General features: G+C 39.7%; 1 protein-coding gene across 1 annotated transcript; it reads right to left on the reverse strand.

The window, feature by feature from the left end:
• Window positions 1–512: 512 nt before the first annotated feature.
• On the reverse strand, window positions 513–17,541 carry LOC135708460 (E3 ubiquitin-protein ligase RNF185-like). Its single transcript, XM_065230578.1, has 3 exons — window positions 17,219–17,541; window positions 1,526–2,013; window positions 513–1,460 (listed from the first exon to the last, which is right to left on the reverse strand). Exons 2-3 carry the CDS (start codon window positions 1,993–1,995, stop codon window positions 1,193–1,195), a joined length of 738 nt encoding a protein of 245 aa, XP_065086650.1. The 5' UTR covers window positions 1,996–2,013; window positions 17,219–17,541; the 3' UTR covers window positions 513–1,192.
• Window positions 17,542–19,667: the final 2,126 nt, after the last annotated feature.

A 19,667-nucleotide genomic window follows, 5' to 3' on the forward strand; every position in this document is an offset into this window, starting at 1 on the left:
GAATAATGAAATCATGAGATGTTATAATGATAATTAGTATTTGTAAGCTTCAAGAAGAGGTCGTAAAGTACGTGTTTGACACATCAAATCTATCAATGATGCTTTGAGTGCGTCACAATAATTGATTTTACGAATCGTGAGCGCTCACTCTGAGTGAACGCTCACGAATCATAAAATTGCTGATTGTGACGCCGTGAAAGCGAACTTGACAGGTTTTATGAATCAAACACGTACTTTACACCCTCTTCTTGTTACTTACAAGTACTACATATCATTATATCATCTAATGATTGCATAATTCCGAAAAAATATTTTTTTTACCAAGTGAGTGGAAGCAACCCTGCTGAACAATTACAATTACAATTACTGGCTGTTATTTTTTCTAATCTCAGAATTTTTAAAATTCTGTTAAGTCCAGTGCCGCATTTACGAGCTTGCCCCACCTTCCCCTAAAGCTACTTTAACTTTTTTTTACGATCTACTAAGGACTATGTCATCCATAAACCACTGACTTTTCAAATATTGATTGCATTTTATTGTTCTCCTTAATACGGTAAATATAAATCGCCTACAAATGGCTTCAAATAAATTACACAAACTCGTTACAACACTTCCCTCCAACTGCTGTACCTCGTTGAATTTTCCCAAGCCTTCAATCAGCCGGAACTCAATGACTCAACGAAACTGTTGAAAAATTACCACTTCTCTCACCATTTTGGGTAATATTAGGCTGTCGTGATCCTCTAACAGATTAAAATATAACGTGTGTAAAAACGGAAAACGTATATAAAGCAAATAAAATCAACCGTTTTGTTTTGAAACAAAAGGTCGGTAGATGGGTTACTACTTATATGAAAGACTAATGCGCTAATACCAATCAGATATCGGTCGTTTTTTTTTGTTCTACAAGAATTACAGGTGTAATTGCAAGTTAAGGGGGAATTTCGTGATGCCATTATTTTTTTTCCACACCAAATTGCCTTCACCCATGCCGAGATGCTACGCCTTCGAGCCTACATTTTCAACGACAGCAAATTTTAGCTGTCTCGCAATTCCGCGCTACCAAACTTCCAAGCATGTAAAAAGGATTAACATTTATTATCACAAATCGACACCCCACGTACGAACCCTTCCCGCAGTTCCGTTTCGTATTTTTCCCTCTGTACCTACTTACGACGAATATGACTACGCATTAGGCCAGCACCAGCCAGGCCATGAAGATGAGCGCCACGTAGAGGAAAATCTGCGACAGAAACTGATCCTCGTCGTACTCCCGGGTGTTCTCGTGCGGAGGATTGCCCCGGAAGTCGCCAAAGTTGAGCGTCGATGTGAAGAATCCAAAGGGGAACGCCCCGATGCCAAACGACATGTGGAACCCGCCGTCACCGGTGAAGCCCTGGAATCCCTGCGGCTGTTCCGGCTCGGTACGTTGCCCGGCTGGCCGCGGTGGGACTGTTTTTCTGTTTTGACAATACGGAATGTTAATGAAAACGGTCAGACATTGACATTGGGTCGGTTAGCTTACCTGGGATCCTCCTTGCTTCCACCCCGGCCATACAGTGGAATGACTTTCTCCTTACTGATCGACGATTTGCACACCGGGCACGTATTCCGGTAGCCGTTCATCCACTGGTGTATGCACGGCCAGCAGAACAGATGACCGCACATGCTGACGACGGCGTCCTTGGCCGTGTCCAGGCAGATGTTGCACTCGAACACCGAGTCATCCTTCTTCTCCTCCCCGTCGTCTTCGAGATTGATTTTGGATTTGCCGCTACTACTGCTACTGCTATTGCTGGATTCTGATTCCTGTTCTGCGGAGCCCGCTTCCTTCGAAGCATCAGGGATGCTGCTGCTGCTGCTGCGAGCGCGGGAACTCGACGAGATTTCCGAGTACAAACTTCCGGCGCCGGTGCCATGCGAGGTCGATGCGGAGTTCAGATCTTCCAAACTGGGCGCCGATGCATGTGGAGTGCTTTCGACGGTCGATGCCATTGTTGCTGTGTTGATTATCTGTGTTAGGAAGAAGCGGTAGAAACAGTAAACGCTAATTAGTGAACTAAAATGCGGACATTACATAGACTGGGAAAACCCCAATTACACACGTTGATATACTAGTTTGTAGGAGAGTGACTTTTTTGTGCGTTTACTCACATCCACTCAGGTAGGTTAGCTGTACGCATGGAGATTTGAATCACTTGCAACCGCACACGTTGGCGGAATCGATACAATCAGTGACAACAGTGTTGCACTTGGAATACTAATGCCCTAATGCCATTCGGTTTATTTTTAACGTGGCTGCTTCCGTGAAGTAAATAGTTAAGTATTTGCTACGGTAAATAATGGTATTTATTTCCAAATATGTATACCGTAAAGTACCATAATTTCGCGCACATAAGTCCTAATAAAGCGGATTTTTTTTTAGGTTCATAATATGGTGTAATGTTGATATTTTGAATTGAGCTGAAAATGCAGATAACTATTAAAGTCTGGAAACCTGAAATGCTGCATTTGGAAGTTGAATGTATATACAATGGTTGCTATGATGAGTTTTCACCGTTTGCTCTCCAGTTTTCTAAATGACGTCCAAGCAAGAGGAGCAGCGTGTCAAAATTTTGCTCGCGCAGCAAGAGAATCCGACGTTCTCACACGCCAACCCGCATAAACGCGAACCATAAATTGACCTTACCTAAAATGGTTAAAAATTGTTTATAATCCCTGCTAAACTTTAACTGAAATGGTTATGGAACTTTACATGAACGTTTAATGATAAAGTTTCAACCTTATGTATAATGGTTTTTTGGAACTGGATCTTACAAATAATGGGTTGTTAAGAACCATTACCATTCCAAATTCTTGTTTTCTCCATACATTTTCAGAAAGAGAACTATATAAGAACGTTTTTACTTATGATTTGAGAACATTAATGGTAATGGTTATGGTAGTCAGTAAGGTCCATTAATGGTTTTGTATTATCGCTCAACTTTACGTGGAATATAACGTGAATTGGTAATCAGTAAATTACAGGCAACCAATTCGCGATATATTCCACATAAAGTTGATCGATGTTACAAAACCATTCGTGGACCTTACTGACTACCATAACCATTACCATTAAAGTTCTCAAACCATAAGTTAAAAGGTTCTAATATAGTTCTCTTTCCGAAAATGTATGGAGAAAACAAGCATTTGGAACGGTAATGGTTCTTAACAACCCATTATTTGTAAGGTCCAGTTCCAAAAAACCATAATACATAAGGTTGAAACTTTATCATTAAACGTTCATGTAAAGTTCCATAACCATTTCAGTTAAAGTTTAGCAGGGATTATAAACAATTTTTAACCATTTTAGGTAAGGTCAATTTATGGTTCGCGTTTATGCGGGAAGTTAGCAAAATTGCTTGATATGGCCAAATCGACCGTGAGAAACGTTTTAAAAGTGTTCGGGGAGCGTCTGTCGACCGCTAGGAAGCCTGTAAGCGGTGGCAATCGTAATCACAAAGGTCATGGACGACGAAACTTATGTGAAGGCGGATTTTAAGCAGCACCTGGAACAGGAGTTTTATACCGCATCAGGAAAAGGCTGACATTTTTAAAACTATCGATGTTCCCTAAAAAATATCTCGTCTGGCAGACCATATGCACGTGTGGTGTAAAAAGCGGCATTTTGATTACTACGGGAACCATCAATCAAGAGATCTACACCCAGGAGTGCCTAAAAGCGGCTGCTACCATTCCTAAAACAACATAACAGACCTGTGCTGTTCTGGCCGGACTTGGCGAGCTGCCACTATGGGAAAAAGGCAATCGAGTGGTACCGATGCGAACAACGTGGTTGTGGTACCCAAAGACCACAATCGTCCCAACAGCCCATAACTCCGCTCTATCGAACGGTATTGGGCCTTGGTCAAACGGAATCTAAAAAAAAAAACTAATAAATCCATGGAAAACGAGCAGCAGTTTAAATCTAACTGGCGTTCGGCGGCGAATAAGGTCGATGAGACCACTGTGCAAAATTTAATGGAGGGGTTAAGCGGAAGTCACGGCAGTTCGGATAAACGAACATTTTTTCCTTTAAATAGGGGAAATGGCTCTAATGTTGGCCAATGGATCTAAGATTGGGCCCATCGCTAAAAAGCTGCTATTTATCAATTTTATCTAGATGAACGCGTCATTGCGACGTTACTAATGGATATTTTTGGTTGCTATTGAAAATTTAGTCGATTGCTGAATTTATGCATGGGCTCAAATTAGGGACACTTAGGCCGACATTACATACATTTCCGCTATATGAATTGAACTACCAAAAGAAAAATAAGAAGATTTTTGTGATATGAATTTTGACTGAAAGAAACGATTTTTTTGTCGACCATTTTTTGCGCGTTCCAGTCTTTATTCACTAGTGTATTGAAAAAATATAAACATAGAAAAAATTACAATACATCAAAAAATGTTGGCAAACGAGCGAAATTATGGCACCTTACGGTACCTTCTGATTGCTTCACCAGTACTGCGAAGGACGATTGTTTACTGAAGTTTATGGGGTTTTTACACTTGAGGCTATTTCACTAGCGCTAATGAGCCAGCTGCTAGCAAAAAAGCTCACCAGCATAATGTAAACAGGGCATCAGCAGCGTGTACCAGCATGAGATTTCAGGAGCAACTGAAGTTCGTGCTAGTTGACTAGTACTCTAGCGCTAGCAAATCCACACAGATGTAAACATCACATTAGCCTTGAGCCAGCTTTAGGTACTATCGGCTATGCACTGCGACTCAAAACCGTTATCATCGGACGAGAACGTATTTAGGTGTAATTAGGTATGCATGGAATATGACTAATAGATCGCCGTCACATGTTGTACGTACTCCAATACTCTGGCATAATCTTATCGTATCGTACGACTTACTACCACTTGGATTGTTTAAGGTGATGCTTTGTAGAGTCCTCAAATAGCCGCCACGTAGGCTATACATGCACTTTCACTTCGAATTTTCAATTGCACCTCGGAAAGCGGTGCCCTATTTCACCTGAAATTGGTACTTCATGTAAGCTGCAGTGCAGCAAACGTGGAGTAACAATTTGAATGTTGCACGTGTCGTAGAAGCTCATATTTGTGCACTTAAAGTTTCGAAGTGGTTCCAAGAATAAGTATGCCACAGCAATTCACCTCAATGGGGGAAATTCTGTACACGCTATTTAAAAACTACCCAAATTTGTGTAGAATCCACCCAGATCGGTCAAAACTGAACTTACCCAAAAATGGGTACATTATATTGGGAGTGACAAGTTGACAAATGAACAAAGTCGATCGGATTCATGTCGATGTTGTCCATTTGTCAACTTGTCACTCCCAACATAGTTTATCGTTTGGGTAGGTTAAGTTTTGACCGATCTGGGTCGATTCTACCAAAATTTGGGTAGTTTTGAGATAGTGAGTAGGCCGGGCTGCCAAAAGTAGAATAAGTAGTAGTAGAAAAAAAAAGTAGTAAACAAAGAATCCAATGTCAATTTGTCGATACTCTTAGCACTCCCACGCAAACAAACAACAACATCCTGTTGGGAAAACAGTCTCTTTTATGAAAAAGTAATCGAGAATTTGTGGAGAGGTTGATGAAACAAAACACGCGGTTTCAACTTTTTAGCGTTTTTTATTCATGTCCGAATGTGTCGGTTATTGAATTACAAATACTCTGGTTTTCCTTCTAAACTCTACACCAAAGGGTAGGCCACTCCGCACACGAATCTTGGGTCATCTTTTCTGTCAGTGTGCCGATTGTGCCGGTCTTAGAACAAGCTGCGATTGTTTGTAAAATACTCATCCCAGCAACCCGGACACCTTGAATGTTTTGGTTTGAAATAGTAAGGATAAATCGGAGCGGGAATGACGCGGGAAGTGGCGGGTGTGCGAAATTTTGGTGTTTTGTGTTCATAGGATAATAAAAGTCCTGTGTTTTAGGGTTGTATGATGTACTCAAATGCAAACTAGAATCCTAGCCTTCCGTGATGTGAAAAGCAACGGTCTTTCAGCGGCCGGCCAGAGTCGGAGACAGTGGGAAACATTGTAGGAGACCGACTATAGTGGATGATGACTTCTGTAGTTTGTCTTGTGTGATTTGTCATCTAAATTGATCAATTGGGATTATTCGTAGGGGCGGGATGTGCAGTCAAATTGCCCTACTGAAAATCCTTCATTGAGATCTAAATGTGTAAAGCTCAATGAGTTTGTCATCTTTTCAAAAATCGCACGAACATACTTCAAAGTGCCAGGCTTGGTGCCAGGATCCCGATTTTTTTTTTCTTTAAAGCCTATTGATTTCTTTAAGTTTCAAAATTTTAAATATTTCTCCTTGATGAATTTTTTTTTTAAATCTCAGTTGCCGAAGTGTAAAAAAAAGCCCATCTCTCCCTCTGAATATTTCTAGGATTACTAACTCTCACCACAGACGTAGTAAATTTAACGAAAATAACGTCAACATCAGCACCGCTCCCTAAAATGACGTCGCTATTTGCGTTTCCGATATTTACGAATACAGCAACATCTGAAGGTTAGTGCTACCTCCCTACTGTGCTCATTGTTCCTTAGGGGCTGTTCTTAAACTACGTAGACAGGTTAGGGGGGTTGGGAATTATACACGGACAATACACATTTTAAATAAATGTATGGACAATTGTCTACGCGGAAGGAGGGGGGTCCAGAATCTCAAAAAACTGTCTATTTAGTTAATGAACAGCCCCTTACCGTAACGACAACATTTAATTGAATATTATATAGGAAATAATTTCTCGGGGTACCAACGTAAACAAGCGTATTAAAATAAAAATCAAAAGATCGATCTACCAAAGATCGATTCTTTGGTACCGATTTAATGAGTGGATCGATTCAAGAGCCAAATATAAGATCGATCCGTCAAGATCGATCTTTCTCTGAAAATCGCCCAATCCTACTTCATAAGAGCAACCGTACCAGTCGTTGGCATAAGAGCAACCGTACCATTTGGCTTAATCACTCCTCTCTACACCGGTCGTTGCTATCAGAGTCATAATTTAAGTTACCGTTTTCCACACCGGCAAAACAAACTTTTGACGTTTATTCAGAATAGCAACCGTCTGATGCGTTGCTACCGGGTTGCTAAATTTATTAACCAACTACTTCCCAAGGTATTGCTATTTCCCCCACCTGAATAGCAACCCCCGGTAAGCAAATAGCGTTATGGTAGAGGTTGGTAATTGCAGAGCTGATAGCATTGTTAAGCAATAAAAATAGTGAATTAGTGACTAAAATTACTTAAAAAAGTGACTTAAAAGTGACCAAAATAATTTTAAAAAGTTACCAAATTGTGACTTAAACATTATCAGAAAACTTTCAGAAATAGAATCATGCCAATTTATTTGTCAGTCATCCAAAAAAGGTAGGCATCGATTTCGTATCGGTACGCATTCGTCAAAAGTTTACATTGCAAGATCTAACTAACATCACTGTGTAACACGACTTTCAATAACAGAGATATTATACCATATTTGAAATTCTTATGGTCTCCTGAATTTAAAAAAAATCCTACCCAGGAATTTGATCGAAAACTGCCAGGAGCGGGATTTTTGTTTTGAGCACGCAGGATAGAATCTTGACGTGCTTGTTCCGGTGAAGCCATGATGTAAACAAATGAACTTATCCTGACAACCAATGCCTACTGTGGTTCTATACACTCTTAGCTTGATTAAGAAATTTTGATGCCTTTATGGCAACATTTTTAAAAAATAGAATGTTCGAAATTGTTTATGCTTCTTCTTCTTCTTCTTCTTCGCATTTCAAGCTTATTGCATATCGCATACTAGCTTATTGCGTGCTCTCAACTTAGTGTTCTAGATGCACTTCCACAGTTATTAATTTAAAAGCTTTCGATGCCTGTACCATTTTTGCATTGATATAATTGTGTGGCAAGTCCAATCATACGTCTATGCCCAGGGAAGTCGAGAAATTTTCCAACCCGAAAAATTCCTAGACCGGACAGGGAATTGAACCCAGCCACCTCCAGCATGGTCTTGCTTTGTAGCTGCGCCTTTACCGACTGAGCTAAGGGAGTTTATGCAAGATACCAGGAATTCATAAAATCCTTGAACTTCAATTCACAAGATTCTTGACGAGATTTTGGATCATATGACATTTGTCAGACTGACACATAATCTTAAAATTTTGGATATAAGAAAGTTTTCAATACATTTTAACTTGAGAGGTGTCAGACTAAATAAAGGTAAACAAGTACTTGAATGAAACATTTGTTTTCAGATCTCTTGGTCTTGCCTCTGGAGATTTTTTAATATTTTTCGATTATTTTCAAGCTTTTGATCTTTGTGGAAATGTGGTATAGGGGAAAAGGATGTTATGTCGGCTTAAATGCCCTAATTTGGGCCCATACATAAATTCTGAAGTCGACTAAATTTTCAATAGCGACCAAGAATATCCATTAGTACCGTCCGAATGACGTGTTCATCTAGATAAAATTGATAAATAACAGATTTTTAGCGATGGGCCCAATCTTAGATCCATAGTCAACATTAGAGCCATTTCCCCTATTTTGGATTTGTCGTTTTACTCTTTAAATTCTGTTGTCAATTGCATTTTAAAATAATAGATTGGGGTATAGTCTTCGATTAATTTGCGATACCTCTAACAACAAGATATTAGGAAAATGATTCTACAAAAAGAACTGCAAGATGCGGGAAATTTACAAATTGTAGGACTAAGACACTTTTGAAGTTATAAAGCTCAAGTTATAAGTTCCGAGGTGATTTTTTTTTTTTTGAAAATTTAATTTAATTTAAGCTGTAATGATAGTCGTAAGACGGACCAAAAACCTATAGATCCCCCGTGCTACCGTGGGAAGGAAAGGGTCATAGAGCTTAAACGTATCAAATACAGTACTAAGGGAAATGGATGTAATGTCGGCCTAAATGCCCCTAATTTGGATCCATACATAGGCTGCTAGGAAATCCCAAAAATTCTTCGAAATGCTGTTGGGATTCTTCTTTGAATTATCTGAAAAAACACCGGAATATCCTTAGAATACTCCTTTAAATCCACTTGAAATCTAGCTCAGAATTTTCTAGGGATATACCTAAGAAATCGGTTGGAATTATTCTCATTGAATATATTTTGGAATTACCGTTGAATATTGCCTGTTTGCTTGGAATTCAACTCACAACTATGAAATTCTTACCTAAAAATAACTTGCGGTTCCTTTTTTTTTTTTTTAATCTTTATTTTAGAGATTTTTAGCCTGAGGCTAGTTCATCTCTTAAACTTGCGGTTCCTTAGATTTCTCCAAAAAAAAAAAATTGTCAGAACCCTATTGGAATTTTTAACCGAATTCATTTGAGGTTCAATAGGAATTATACTCATATGTAATTGTAATCTTCCATAATATACTATCAATGAATTCTCCGAAAACTCACGTGAAAATTTGCTCCGGATTCCTTTTATCCCAGAATCTTCTTCAAATTATCCTTAGAATGCCATTAGATTTCTCTTTTGTATTATCTCGAAGTTCTCCTCAGAATGATCATGGTGTAATCCTCCTTATCGTTCAAATTTTCTCATAATTCCTTAAGAATTTACGTTACAAACTGTTATGAATTTTCATTAAAATTTGTATTGAATCCTATTCAAGGTTGCCTTGAAATTCTACTCAGAATTACCTACAAAACTAGATTTCTAGGGCATTGACGAAAATGATCCAATGGTTATATTTTGTTGACATTGACAAGAATGAAAATTTAAACTCATTAGGTACATGAACTTGGTGAAATTTTAGAGATCTGGATTCAAATTTAACTTTAACCAATCAGGAGATTAACAATATATATAACAAAAAGCTACTGATTGATGACGTGTTTGATTTTAGTTACAATAAGGTTCTTATATTTATTGCAACGAAATAAATATTTGACATGATAATTTGAGACTTTTCAGTTATGGGCAACAATTTAAATTCCAACTTGCCATATTTAAAGTTGCAGAGAAGCTTTACAGAGCTTAACAGGATTATATTTAAGTTCAAGTATTTCTTTCAAAAGAATTTCCCCTTATAGAGTTCTTTACAGAATTCTTCTAAAATATAAATTCTTATCTCTGGGAGTGCCTTGAATTTTCTTTATAACAGAGTGTTCTCTGCAGAACACTAAAAAAATATAAAATCCGTCCTTAGATTTTCTTTGAGTTATAGACTTTTTTTTAAAGAATTCACCTCCTTAGAAATTCCCATGCTGTTCACCTCTGAGTTCTCATAAATGTTTTATCTGAATTGTCTTGGAGTTCTTCTCTAAGTTCTACTGGAAATTCACAAGGAGTTCTCCTTAAAATTACCTGGAAATGCTTTCCAAGTAATTCCTAGTCCAAGTTGTACCCAAGAAATTGTTCACAGGGCTACTTAAAAAAACACTGATCTCACACAATTGACTTGGAGCTCTAGTCATAACCCGCGTTTAGTTCATCCCAAAACTCCCTATAACGTGTTGTCCGAAGTACCTTGGTATTACATATCTCTAGAATCTATTCTAAAATCTGTTCAAAACTGCTTTGGAAAAAAGTTCTTTTAATAGTTCTTCAAAGTAACTGTATCCTGAATATCTAGTCTTGAGAGTTTTTAAAGAGAGGAAGAAGCACATTTTTTTTTTCAAATTTGGCATCGAAGTTCACGAGTTTATTCCGGTGACATCGAATTTCTTGTTATCCCGATTTCCCGGTCACCCTGATTATTTAATTTTGCAGTTGAATCTGGACTCCTCAAAGGTACGAAATCGCAAATAAAAGTGTGCTTTGATGATGTATCGTCTTGGTTTCTTCTGCGTACTAAGAACTAAGTATACTGTAGCACTGTAACATTTTTTTTATTTTTTTACATTGCAATTCAAGCGGGAATGGCGAAAAAAAGTGACTTTAGTGACTTTTTGTCGAAAATAGTGACTTTTTAGTGACCACCTTCAAAAAAGTGACAAAGTCACTAAAAAGTGACCCGCTATCAGCCCTGTAATTGTGCCTTATTTACTCATTGGTACGGTTGCTCTAATGAACGGGAATTGTGTGCCTTTGTGATCGATCGCGCTTTGGTTGCACTTCATGATGGCGTACACCGCGTACACCGCCAGGACTACGCTCGGGAACTTGACCAATCCGGAGGAGGGGGAACATTCGAACTTGCGACGGGTGGCAGTCAGCAGCAGATTCTCGGACATACCGGATGGGGAATTGAAGAAGTGAATAATCTTGCTCGGGAAAGGAAGCGATTGTTCTTGGAGGCGGTGTAGTCCTTGAATCTGATCGAATTGTACGGCAGGGTGTAGGGGTTGGTGGACTCTGACAAGTAGTTCTGCTTGGAAAATGCAATCTGAATGTTGCTACCATCATTTCCGGTTGGAATGTTGTTCAAGTGCTGGATGCTCTTTGGTCTTCAGGAACTTTATCGTGACAACATTTCCGTACAGGCAGAACAGATTGAACAGCTTATCGATTAAGGCTGTGTTGTTATCGAGGCCGTAGTCCATCATCACTGCGCCCTGTTGCTGTGCCGGTTGAATGAAGTTGGCTGGTCCGTTGTGTGAAAATCGGCATTTGACGTGTTGGTTTTCAAAAGCAATTACAAATTAAACAAATATTTCATGTAAAATTAAGTGCATGTAAAATTAAGTGAGCTGAATTTCGCGTCTAATATGACTCTACTCTATGTCAAAATTCACGCTCGTAGAGCACCTAAATTTACATTATTTTTTCTAAGTGTGTAGGCAAAAGAATAGCCTTGATGTTTACGATTAACAACACGCACTATATCGTGACGTCACTTATCACAGGTTCTTATTATTCTGGCAGCGGCGGGTTTGATGCACGGTGCCGGGTTGTTCGATCTTTGTCTTGGTTGGGGAATTCTGAGATCTGTAAGCACTTTCGCCACGCATACGGTGAGCTAGTTTGATGTTCTTCGGCATGACGATGACGCGCTTGATGAAGATGGCCCACAGAGGTGTTTCTCACGATGAGCAACTGTACTCGAACAGTGGCGGTGTGGCTTCTTCACTACTGCTCTGGCTAGAGCGCTCTTGCAGGCAGCCTTGGTAGCAAGATGCTTGCGGGGAGCCTGTGCCATATGAACACGTCCGAAGTTCCAAAGGAAGTGCGGCTTCGGTTTGTTCCGTTTGGGACCAACTATGTGATGGCTGTGTTAGGAAAGACACCTTGTGGTCTAAGCATATGTATGGGACATTTTGATGCTACCAATTTTAGTTAAATTTCATAGCTGTTTAACTATTTTCATTATTTGTACTATATGCCACAAAATGTCTGAATGAAGCCCCCGTTGCATGGCATATTGCATGACATATTTCACGTTAATGCTTTGCAGAATAAATGCGTTCAAAACCTGACCCTTTTCGTTACATGTTCGTTTTTTGTACTCGCAAAGTGTACCCCCATAAAGAAAACAAAGACGTAGTCCTACCTCAAAAAAAAAAAGTAAGAGGTTGTATGCAAGACTCCACCGTAGATTTGACGTAGGATTACGTGCTCGGTATCAATATTCGGCGACTGTGTTAGGGAAATCACTTTTTCCTATCAAGGAAACGCATCGTTTTCTGTTGACAAAATTACGCATTTTCGTGCGCAAAACGCACGGAGTTTTTTGTGTGTATTCAATAGATACTAAAAAAGCGAAAATTGATTGAAGGAACTTCTTGCTAAAATTTTCCAATCGCGAGACATTCGCGATCAATCATATAAATTCGAGATTGTTTTTGCTTTTTTCTAGCGTCCTGGAGAAAACCTTACCTTAATTCGAAGTGTTTCTTGTTAATTGACAAGTTCATGTGGTATTCGGTCCACAAACGATTGGTTGCTGGGTACATTATCAAAGAGCTGAGCTTTGGGGGTGATGTGGCTGGTAGCAAGGCGAGCGAACGTTCAATGAAAATTAACTCTTAAACAGCAATAATTTATGGCGGTCCTGAAAAGAACCGTTTTGTCGTGATGGTTGAGTAGTGCTGAGCTATTAGGGTTTTCAACACGGATGAGGCTGGCAAGCTGTATATTGTTTGGAACGAGGGTGACGTGCTTGGCATAGATGGCCCACAGCGACTCACGAAGAGCTACTGAAATCGATTGTTCGGTGAATGGACGCTCATGTGGGCTGCAGCTCGCTGCTTGCGGGCAGCCTTTCGTTGTGTACTGGAGAACAATGCTCGAAGCCACGCGCCGAAAGCACCACTACTGCTGTTGGCGATGACGACCGACCGGACGCCACCACCGACGGTGATTCAATTAGCACCGTTCGGCGAAACCGGATGGAATTTGATTTTGAAATCTGTGTTTGGGAAAGCGCTTTTTGCAGGCAATCGGTGATAATTTTGATCACCATTGTAACTTGAAAATTAATAAAGTGTTCATTTTAGCAGATTCGTAGAAAAAATCCAATCGATTGGCTTGTTTAGAATTAAAATCCATCCGCTATTGACAGAGCTATAAGTGGTCAAAGCCTGACCATTTTTCATAACGCGGTCGAATTTTGATTTTTGAAATTGCACCACCAATATGCCAATACCGAAAGACGTAATCCTACATCAAAAGACGTCGTCATTCAATGTGACAGCAGAGGTGTGGACGGTGGAGCTGTACTCATGCAAAATGGACATCCTATCGTCTACGCGTCGAATGCTCTCAGCAGCACCATTAGAGAAGAAGATTCTAGCTATCCTGTTCGCCTGTCATCAATTCCAGCTGTATATCATTGGGAAGCCAGTCACGGTAGAAACGGGTCATCAACATGCTGAAAATTCATCAAAAACCATTGGTTGAAGCTCCCCTCTGTATACAACGAATGTCGTTGGGCCTACAGCGTTATCGAATCACGCATCGCTTTACAACCAGGTAAGGAAGTGGTAATTGCAGACATGCATTCTGGGGCAGCACTCTCCGACTGGGATGCGACGAACTTGGAAATGTACGATGTTTATGAGGTACAGTAGATCAACAGCATTGACTTCATACCTATCTCAGATGAGCGAATAGAGCAGCTTACATCGGAGTCTCGAAATGATCCCGAAATTCAAACGATCATACAATACACCATTGATGGATAGCCGAGTAAGACTAAAGTACCGAAGGCGCATAAGACCCAAACGCAATGTGGGCGCTTGGGCCTTTAGGATTTATTGGTCATATCGAGAGGAGTTCGGCAACCACATTAGATTGGTTTACCGGAACGATAGGATGTTGGTATAATATTTTGGAAAAACTACACCAATCACACTCGGATATCGAAGCAACGATGAAGCTAGCAAGAGACACTGTATTTTGGCCTGGCTTAAATCATCAAATTCGTCAAACTTTTCCAATCTGTGAGGTTTATAGGGTTAAATATCCCATTTCCGACCTATTAAGCACAACTCACACTTAGTCTTTCTTAATCTAGCGTAACTTAGCACCAAACGGAATGTTATTATTACTGATGCCTTCCAAATTTATTGACCTTTCCGTACGTACTGTAAGATTTGATAAGGAGAAACAAATTGTTGAGATATTGTTAAAAGTCTAACACTGCTTCTCGACGCCAAACTCGGCCTACGGATTCTAAACTCGTCCTAACACATTGTAACGCCATTGAAACGCCATTGAAACGCCAATGAATTCACTTCGGCCTATTGGATGAAGATAAAGATTGATTCGGTTGAAGCGCTTCATTTGTATTTGATAATATTGGGTTCAAACATTCATATCACGCGTTCTTACTGACTTTGTTCGATAGCATTTGAACTAAATTATCGTACCAAACGCATAATTTACCTGTTAACGCCAAAATCATGGATTTATTTGATGTTTTCTGCTTGATAGGCCCAAAATGGGCGCATAGGCCGAAGTAGTTCCCTACCCTACAAAGTTAGCTGCCAGTCGGCAAGCGCAGCCAGTCACTAAATATCGTGCTACCCGTAGCAAAAAGTTAGCATTGATTTGTGCGAGGTCGAATTTGACTGTAGAAAGTCCGTTTACTTGATCAACTCCAGTCAAATTTGGGTTGATCTCATTGGCCGTGTATAACGGTCCATTGAAAATTTTACCGCTTTGTACTCCCTAATAAAAAATAACCATAAAAGAAAGTTTAACAACGTGTTCGGGGTATCATCCAAACCATTTGTGGGATAGTTTACCCATCCGGGATACAGTTCGTTTATGGTATTTGTTTATTAGCAGCTGCTGTTCAAAAACCCGGTAAAATTCTACTGACTTCGGTGATCTGTACATAAGTCGGCTGTTGGAATCTCAGCAATAACAATTAAGTGTGTAGTTGATTACCAGAATCCAGATTGGTGACGAAACAGGACGGTAATGAATGCGAACAAATCAGGTTCAAACTATAGAAGATAAATCAATGGAAAATAACGAACAAAGATGCTGACTATAATCGCAATTTTATGGCGCAAATCAGAGATGATAATGATTATTAATTACTATCTACCGAAGCCGTAACATTTTCAGGGAATGTAATTGAATCCGAACAAGTCTAATAATAAGAATCATAAAGATACATTGTCGTCAGCGAAGCAGAAAGCCGGAATTGTTGCTAACGTTTCTAGACAGTTCTCTGAAGAATTGGGTGCGGAATACCACCGACCCGACGATTGTGCACGGCGAATGAGAACGACCCAAATTTAAGCTTAGTTTACTCATAATCGCAGAAAGTGCAGGAGCTAACCTCAATAATCTTCCGAAAAATGAGGAAAATCGATGAAAATTTTACTTAGTCTATGAGTAGTGCAATCTTCACTTTTCACATATTCGGGAAATATTTCCTGGACCAACCTGGAAAAACGTGAGGCAAATTTATTCATCGCTGAGTTCCTGCACTTTATGTGATTTATGAAACTCAAATTTGGGTCGTTCTCATTCGCCGTGTGATAGACCGGTATCTACGCTTCTGTTATCTTTTCAATAATATATTATATTTCATTGGTTTGGATGGCCGAACCTCTGCACAATCGGTAAAACATGCAAAACCAGTTTTTTTTCTAATTTAATGTTTTTTATTTAGTTTCTGAAGTTGACTTATGAAAAACGTCGCTAGGTTTTTTGAGCCTCAAAAGGATCATATTCGAGATTTTGTAGGACATAGGATGTTTGACACAATATTTGTTCATTGCCTGTTTTTAACTACTAATGAATCATAAGTAGTCAAATTCCAAGAAATAAGGAAAGGCTTTTCATCGCACCTGAAACAAGTTAAATCTCAAGTTGGCATCACTGTCGATGACGACTGATAAGAAATTCAAATTAGTGAGTACATTTGGGAAAGACAGCCTTCGCTCGTTTGTTTTGTTTCTTCTTCACGGTGGCTTATGCCCTCCGAATGCGAAACATTTTCACTTTAGTGCTGTATTTTGCCTACCTAGTAGAAATAAATATTACCACGTCATTCAAGCACACATATTGCGCTAAGCCTACTCCGCTATGGGCAGACACTCTCATCTGCTTACCATTCAACCGTGTAGTGCTGTTGTACACTGCTGTGATAGTCAGAGCAAGAGCAAGAGGCCTCTATCGTACATATACCTATATGCGTGACGTAAATTGATCGCCTGACATCGACGAATACGACTGATATCGGTCCAGGGGCCACATTATGGAACTAAGCCGAAACGACTGTTTTCATACAAGCGTTCATACGAAAAACGCTTCGTTTCGACTTCCCCAATGAGGTCCATAATTTACAACCTAATTGGCTCAGTCAGTTCGAGAATGAAACCTCCAAAAAGTCAAATTTCCTGATGTGCCAGTTATGGCCTATGGAGTTCAAATGGAGCAAAGCCAGAACTGGTACAGCTACCTTAATTTGCGAATCGTTGATCAGAGGTTTTTTTTATTGCTTTTCACGACAGACGATGCTAGTTTAAGAGCAAGCGAGCCAAAAACCTGTGCTGAAGGTCAACACCCTCCCCTGGTTTCCATCCGTGCACCATTCGAGCTCACCCGATGCTTCTGATTCAGATCCATGGTCCTTGGTCTCATCCAAGCAGCGAAGCATGTACAAATATTATCCACGGAATCAGCCAATACCAAAGCAGCACGTCAACTTTCGGCCGAAGAGACACGCAATCCTTTGAAAAATTACATAAATCCCTTCGGTAGACACGTATCCTGGGAATTTTACTGTCAGCAGCACATGAAATCAACATATTGGAACTCACCGTCGACGAATTCTTCTCGAAGCGCCTTGCAGAACTGGATCAGTGCAACATAAAACTTAAAACTTGTGAAATTCAGAAACCACCACACTTCACACAATTTTCACTTTACAGAAATAAAACAACACCTAGTCACGCGTACACTTGAGTCGCACAATATAAAAAAAAAACTCACTCTGTTTACCAACTCTCCTCAGGGTAGGCAATTGGATGGATGGTTGGAAAATTTTCCTCTGTTTATGGACAGAATTTACAAGACATAGAAATACGCCCGAATAAATCAAACTACGCCTCGCTTCTAGCACCAGTACTGGCTACTGCTCAATAAACATTCAAAACACGGGACCTACTATGACTATGTGCACACACACTGAAGAAAGGATAACAAATGTAAGGAATGTCACAATTTTTCATATACACACAGCCGCACAATAACACTCTATGGCTAAAATAGATGGACTAAAACTTCTTGTCAAATTGCACACTGTCTTTCCGTTCTGTCGGTATGGATGCCACTACATGTGTACATGTGTGTAACATCCGTACACGCCACAGGCGAGTAGAAAGTAGGCATAAGGTGACACATCTGTCAAGTGGAAATTATGCTTTGACGTTTGTTTGTTCGTCGAAAAGTTTGTGTGCGTATAATCCTATAGGGTTTGCACTACCGGATCATACAATAAAATACAAACGGTTGACCTGACCACTCCGTTGACATTACCAGCCAATTCAACCGGTGGAAACTAACGATTTAAAATTGGCTCACTATTTGACTAGCCTATTGGTCCCAAGCAAATCGATTAACGTACCCCATTCACAAACGAAGTGACAGACGACTAACTGGCGAAGAAATCCATTTAAATAATGTGGTTCACTGTAATAGAATTTTCTTGGAAGCTTGTGCCATCATCCACCAGATGGGTTTGTTTTTTTTGTTTTGATTTGAACAAAGTTGATTTTGTGTACAATGATTCTTCGACAGTGTGCAAAGAGTGCGTATCATTTTATCATTTTTAATGCATTTCAGTTTTGAGTAGAGTGAAAGAGATAGAACCAAAACATTCTAGTACATTTGGTGAAAATGCTAGTTCAATCTAGTAGTAGCACAAACGAAGTGACAGACGGAGCGGCTCGAAAACTTTGGTGACTAACCTGCTATTGCAATTTTTCAGTGTACCACATGGCAACACCACTACTACTGGATTGAACCACATGGCAACACTACTACTGGATTGAACTAGCATTTTCACCAAATGTACTGGAATGTTTTGGTTCTATCTCTTTCACTCTACTCAAAACTGAAATGCATAAAAAAATGACAAAATGATACGCACTCTTTGCACACTGTCAAAGAATCATTGTACACAAAATCAACTTTGTTCAAATCAAAACAAAAAACTAACCCATCTGGTGGATGATGGCATAAGCTTCCAAGAAAATTCTATTACTGTGAACCACATTATTTAAATGGATTTCTTCGCCAGTTAGTCGTCTGTCACTTCGTTTGTGGTAGTAGTGTTGCCATGTGGTACAATCCAGTAGTAGTGGTGTTGCCATGTGGTACACTGAAAAATCACAATAGCAGGTTAGTCACCAAAGTTTTCGAGCCGCTCCGTCTGTCACTTCGTTTGTGGTACAAAGTCCGCCATGTTTCACGCACAGTCTGTCGTTTGCTTATGGATTTTCTCATAGGAGTAAAGAGCTACAGAGTCGCCGTGAACGTCAATACAATAGTTACCTCTATGGTACAATTCTAAAGGAATTCTACGGAGAGTTCTAAGAGAATTACAAGGAAAATTCTAAGAGCATCTCGGAACGAGTTTTCAGAGAATTTTCATAAGAATTTAGAGCTTCATGATTATTCTGAGCAATGTTTTAAGACAATTCTGCATGAACTGCGTGCTAATTACCAATGACCCATCAACTCATGGATCGGGTACCAACGGCTTTGCTTCCCTCCCGAAGGAAGGCGTGATAAGAGATTTTATGCCTCCGAAAATCTTGACGGCGCCGACAGGGGCTGACAAAATCGGGTCATTACTGTGTATGCCTTCAGCGGGATGCATTGGTCCCATTCGAGGTATTCTTATCATTCTCAACAGCTGACATCTACTAAATTGACCTGAAAAAGAACTGGCATCACTGCTATGTTCGGTGGCGGGGGGAACAACTAAAACCTTATTTGCGAAGTATGTGATTGTAAGTGTTCTGTCCCTCCCCATGGACATGGAGGTTGACGGTACTGAAGCAAAGGGTTATGTTTAATTTCTTTATATTTGCAACGATGATGATTTCCTATAGTGACACATATCACCTTCTTAATGCTTCAGCATGCCTCAAACGATTAATTCTTGGTTGTTAATATAGAACTTCCTTGATGAAATCGGCTGCTTCATGCAGACTGAGCAATTCTGATTACAGTATCAGATTTGTTCAGTATACAGAGGAACTG

Source organism: Ochlerotatus camptorhynchus, unplaced genomic scaffold, assembly GCF_037179485.1.
Source record: "Ochlerotatus camptorhynchus isolate MF236.1 unplaced genomic scaffold, CSIRO-AGI_Acam_v1.1 ptg000330l, whole genome shotgun sequence".
Lineage (NCBI taxonomy): Eukaryota > Metazoa > Arthropoda > Insecta > Diptera > Culicidae > Ochlerotatus > Ochlerotatus camptorhynchus.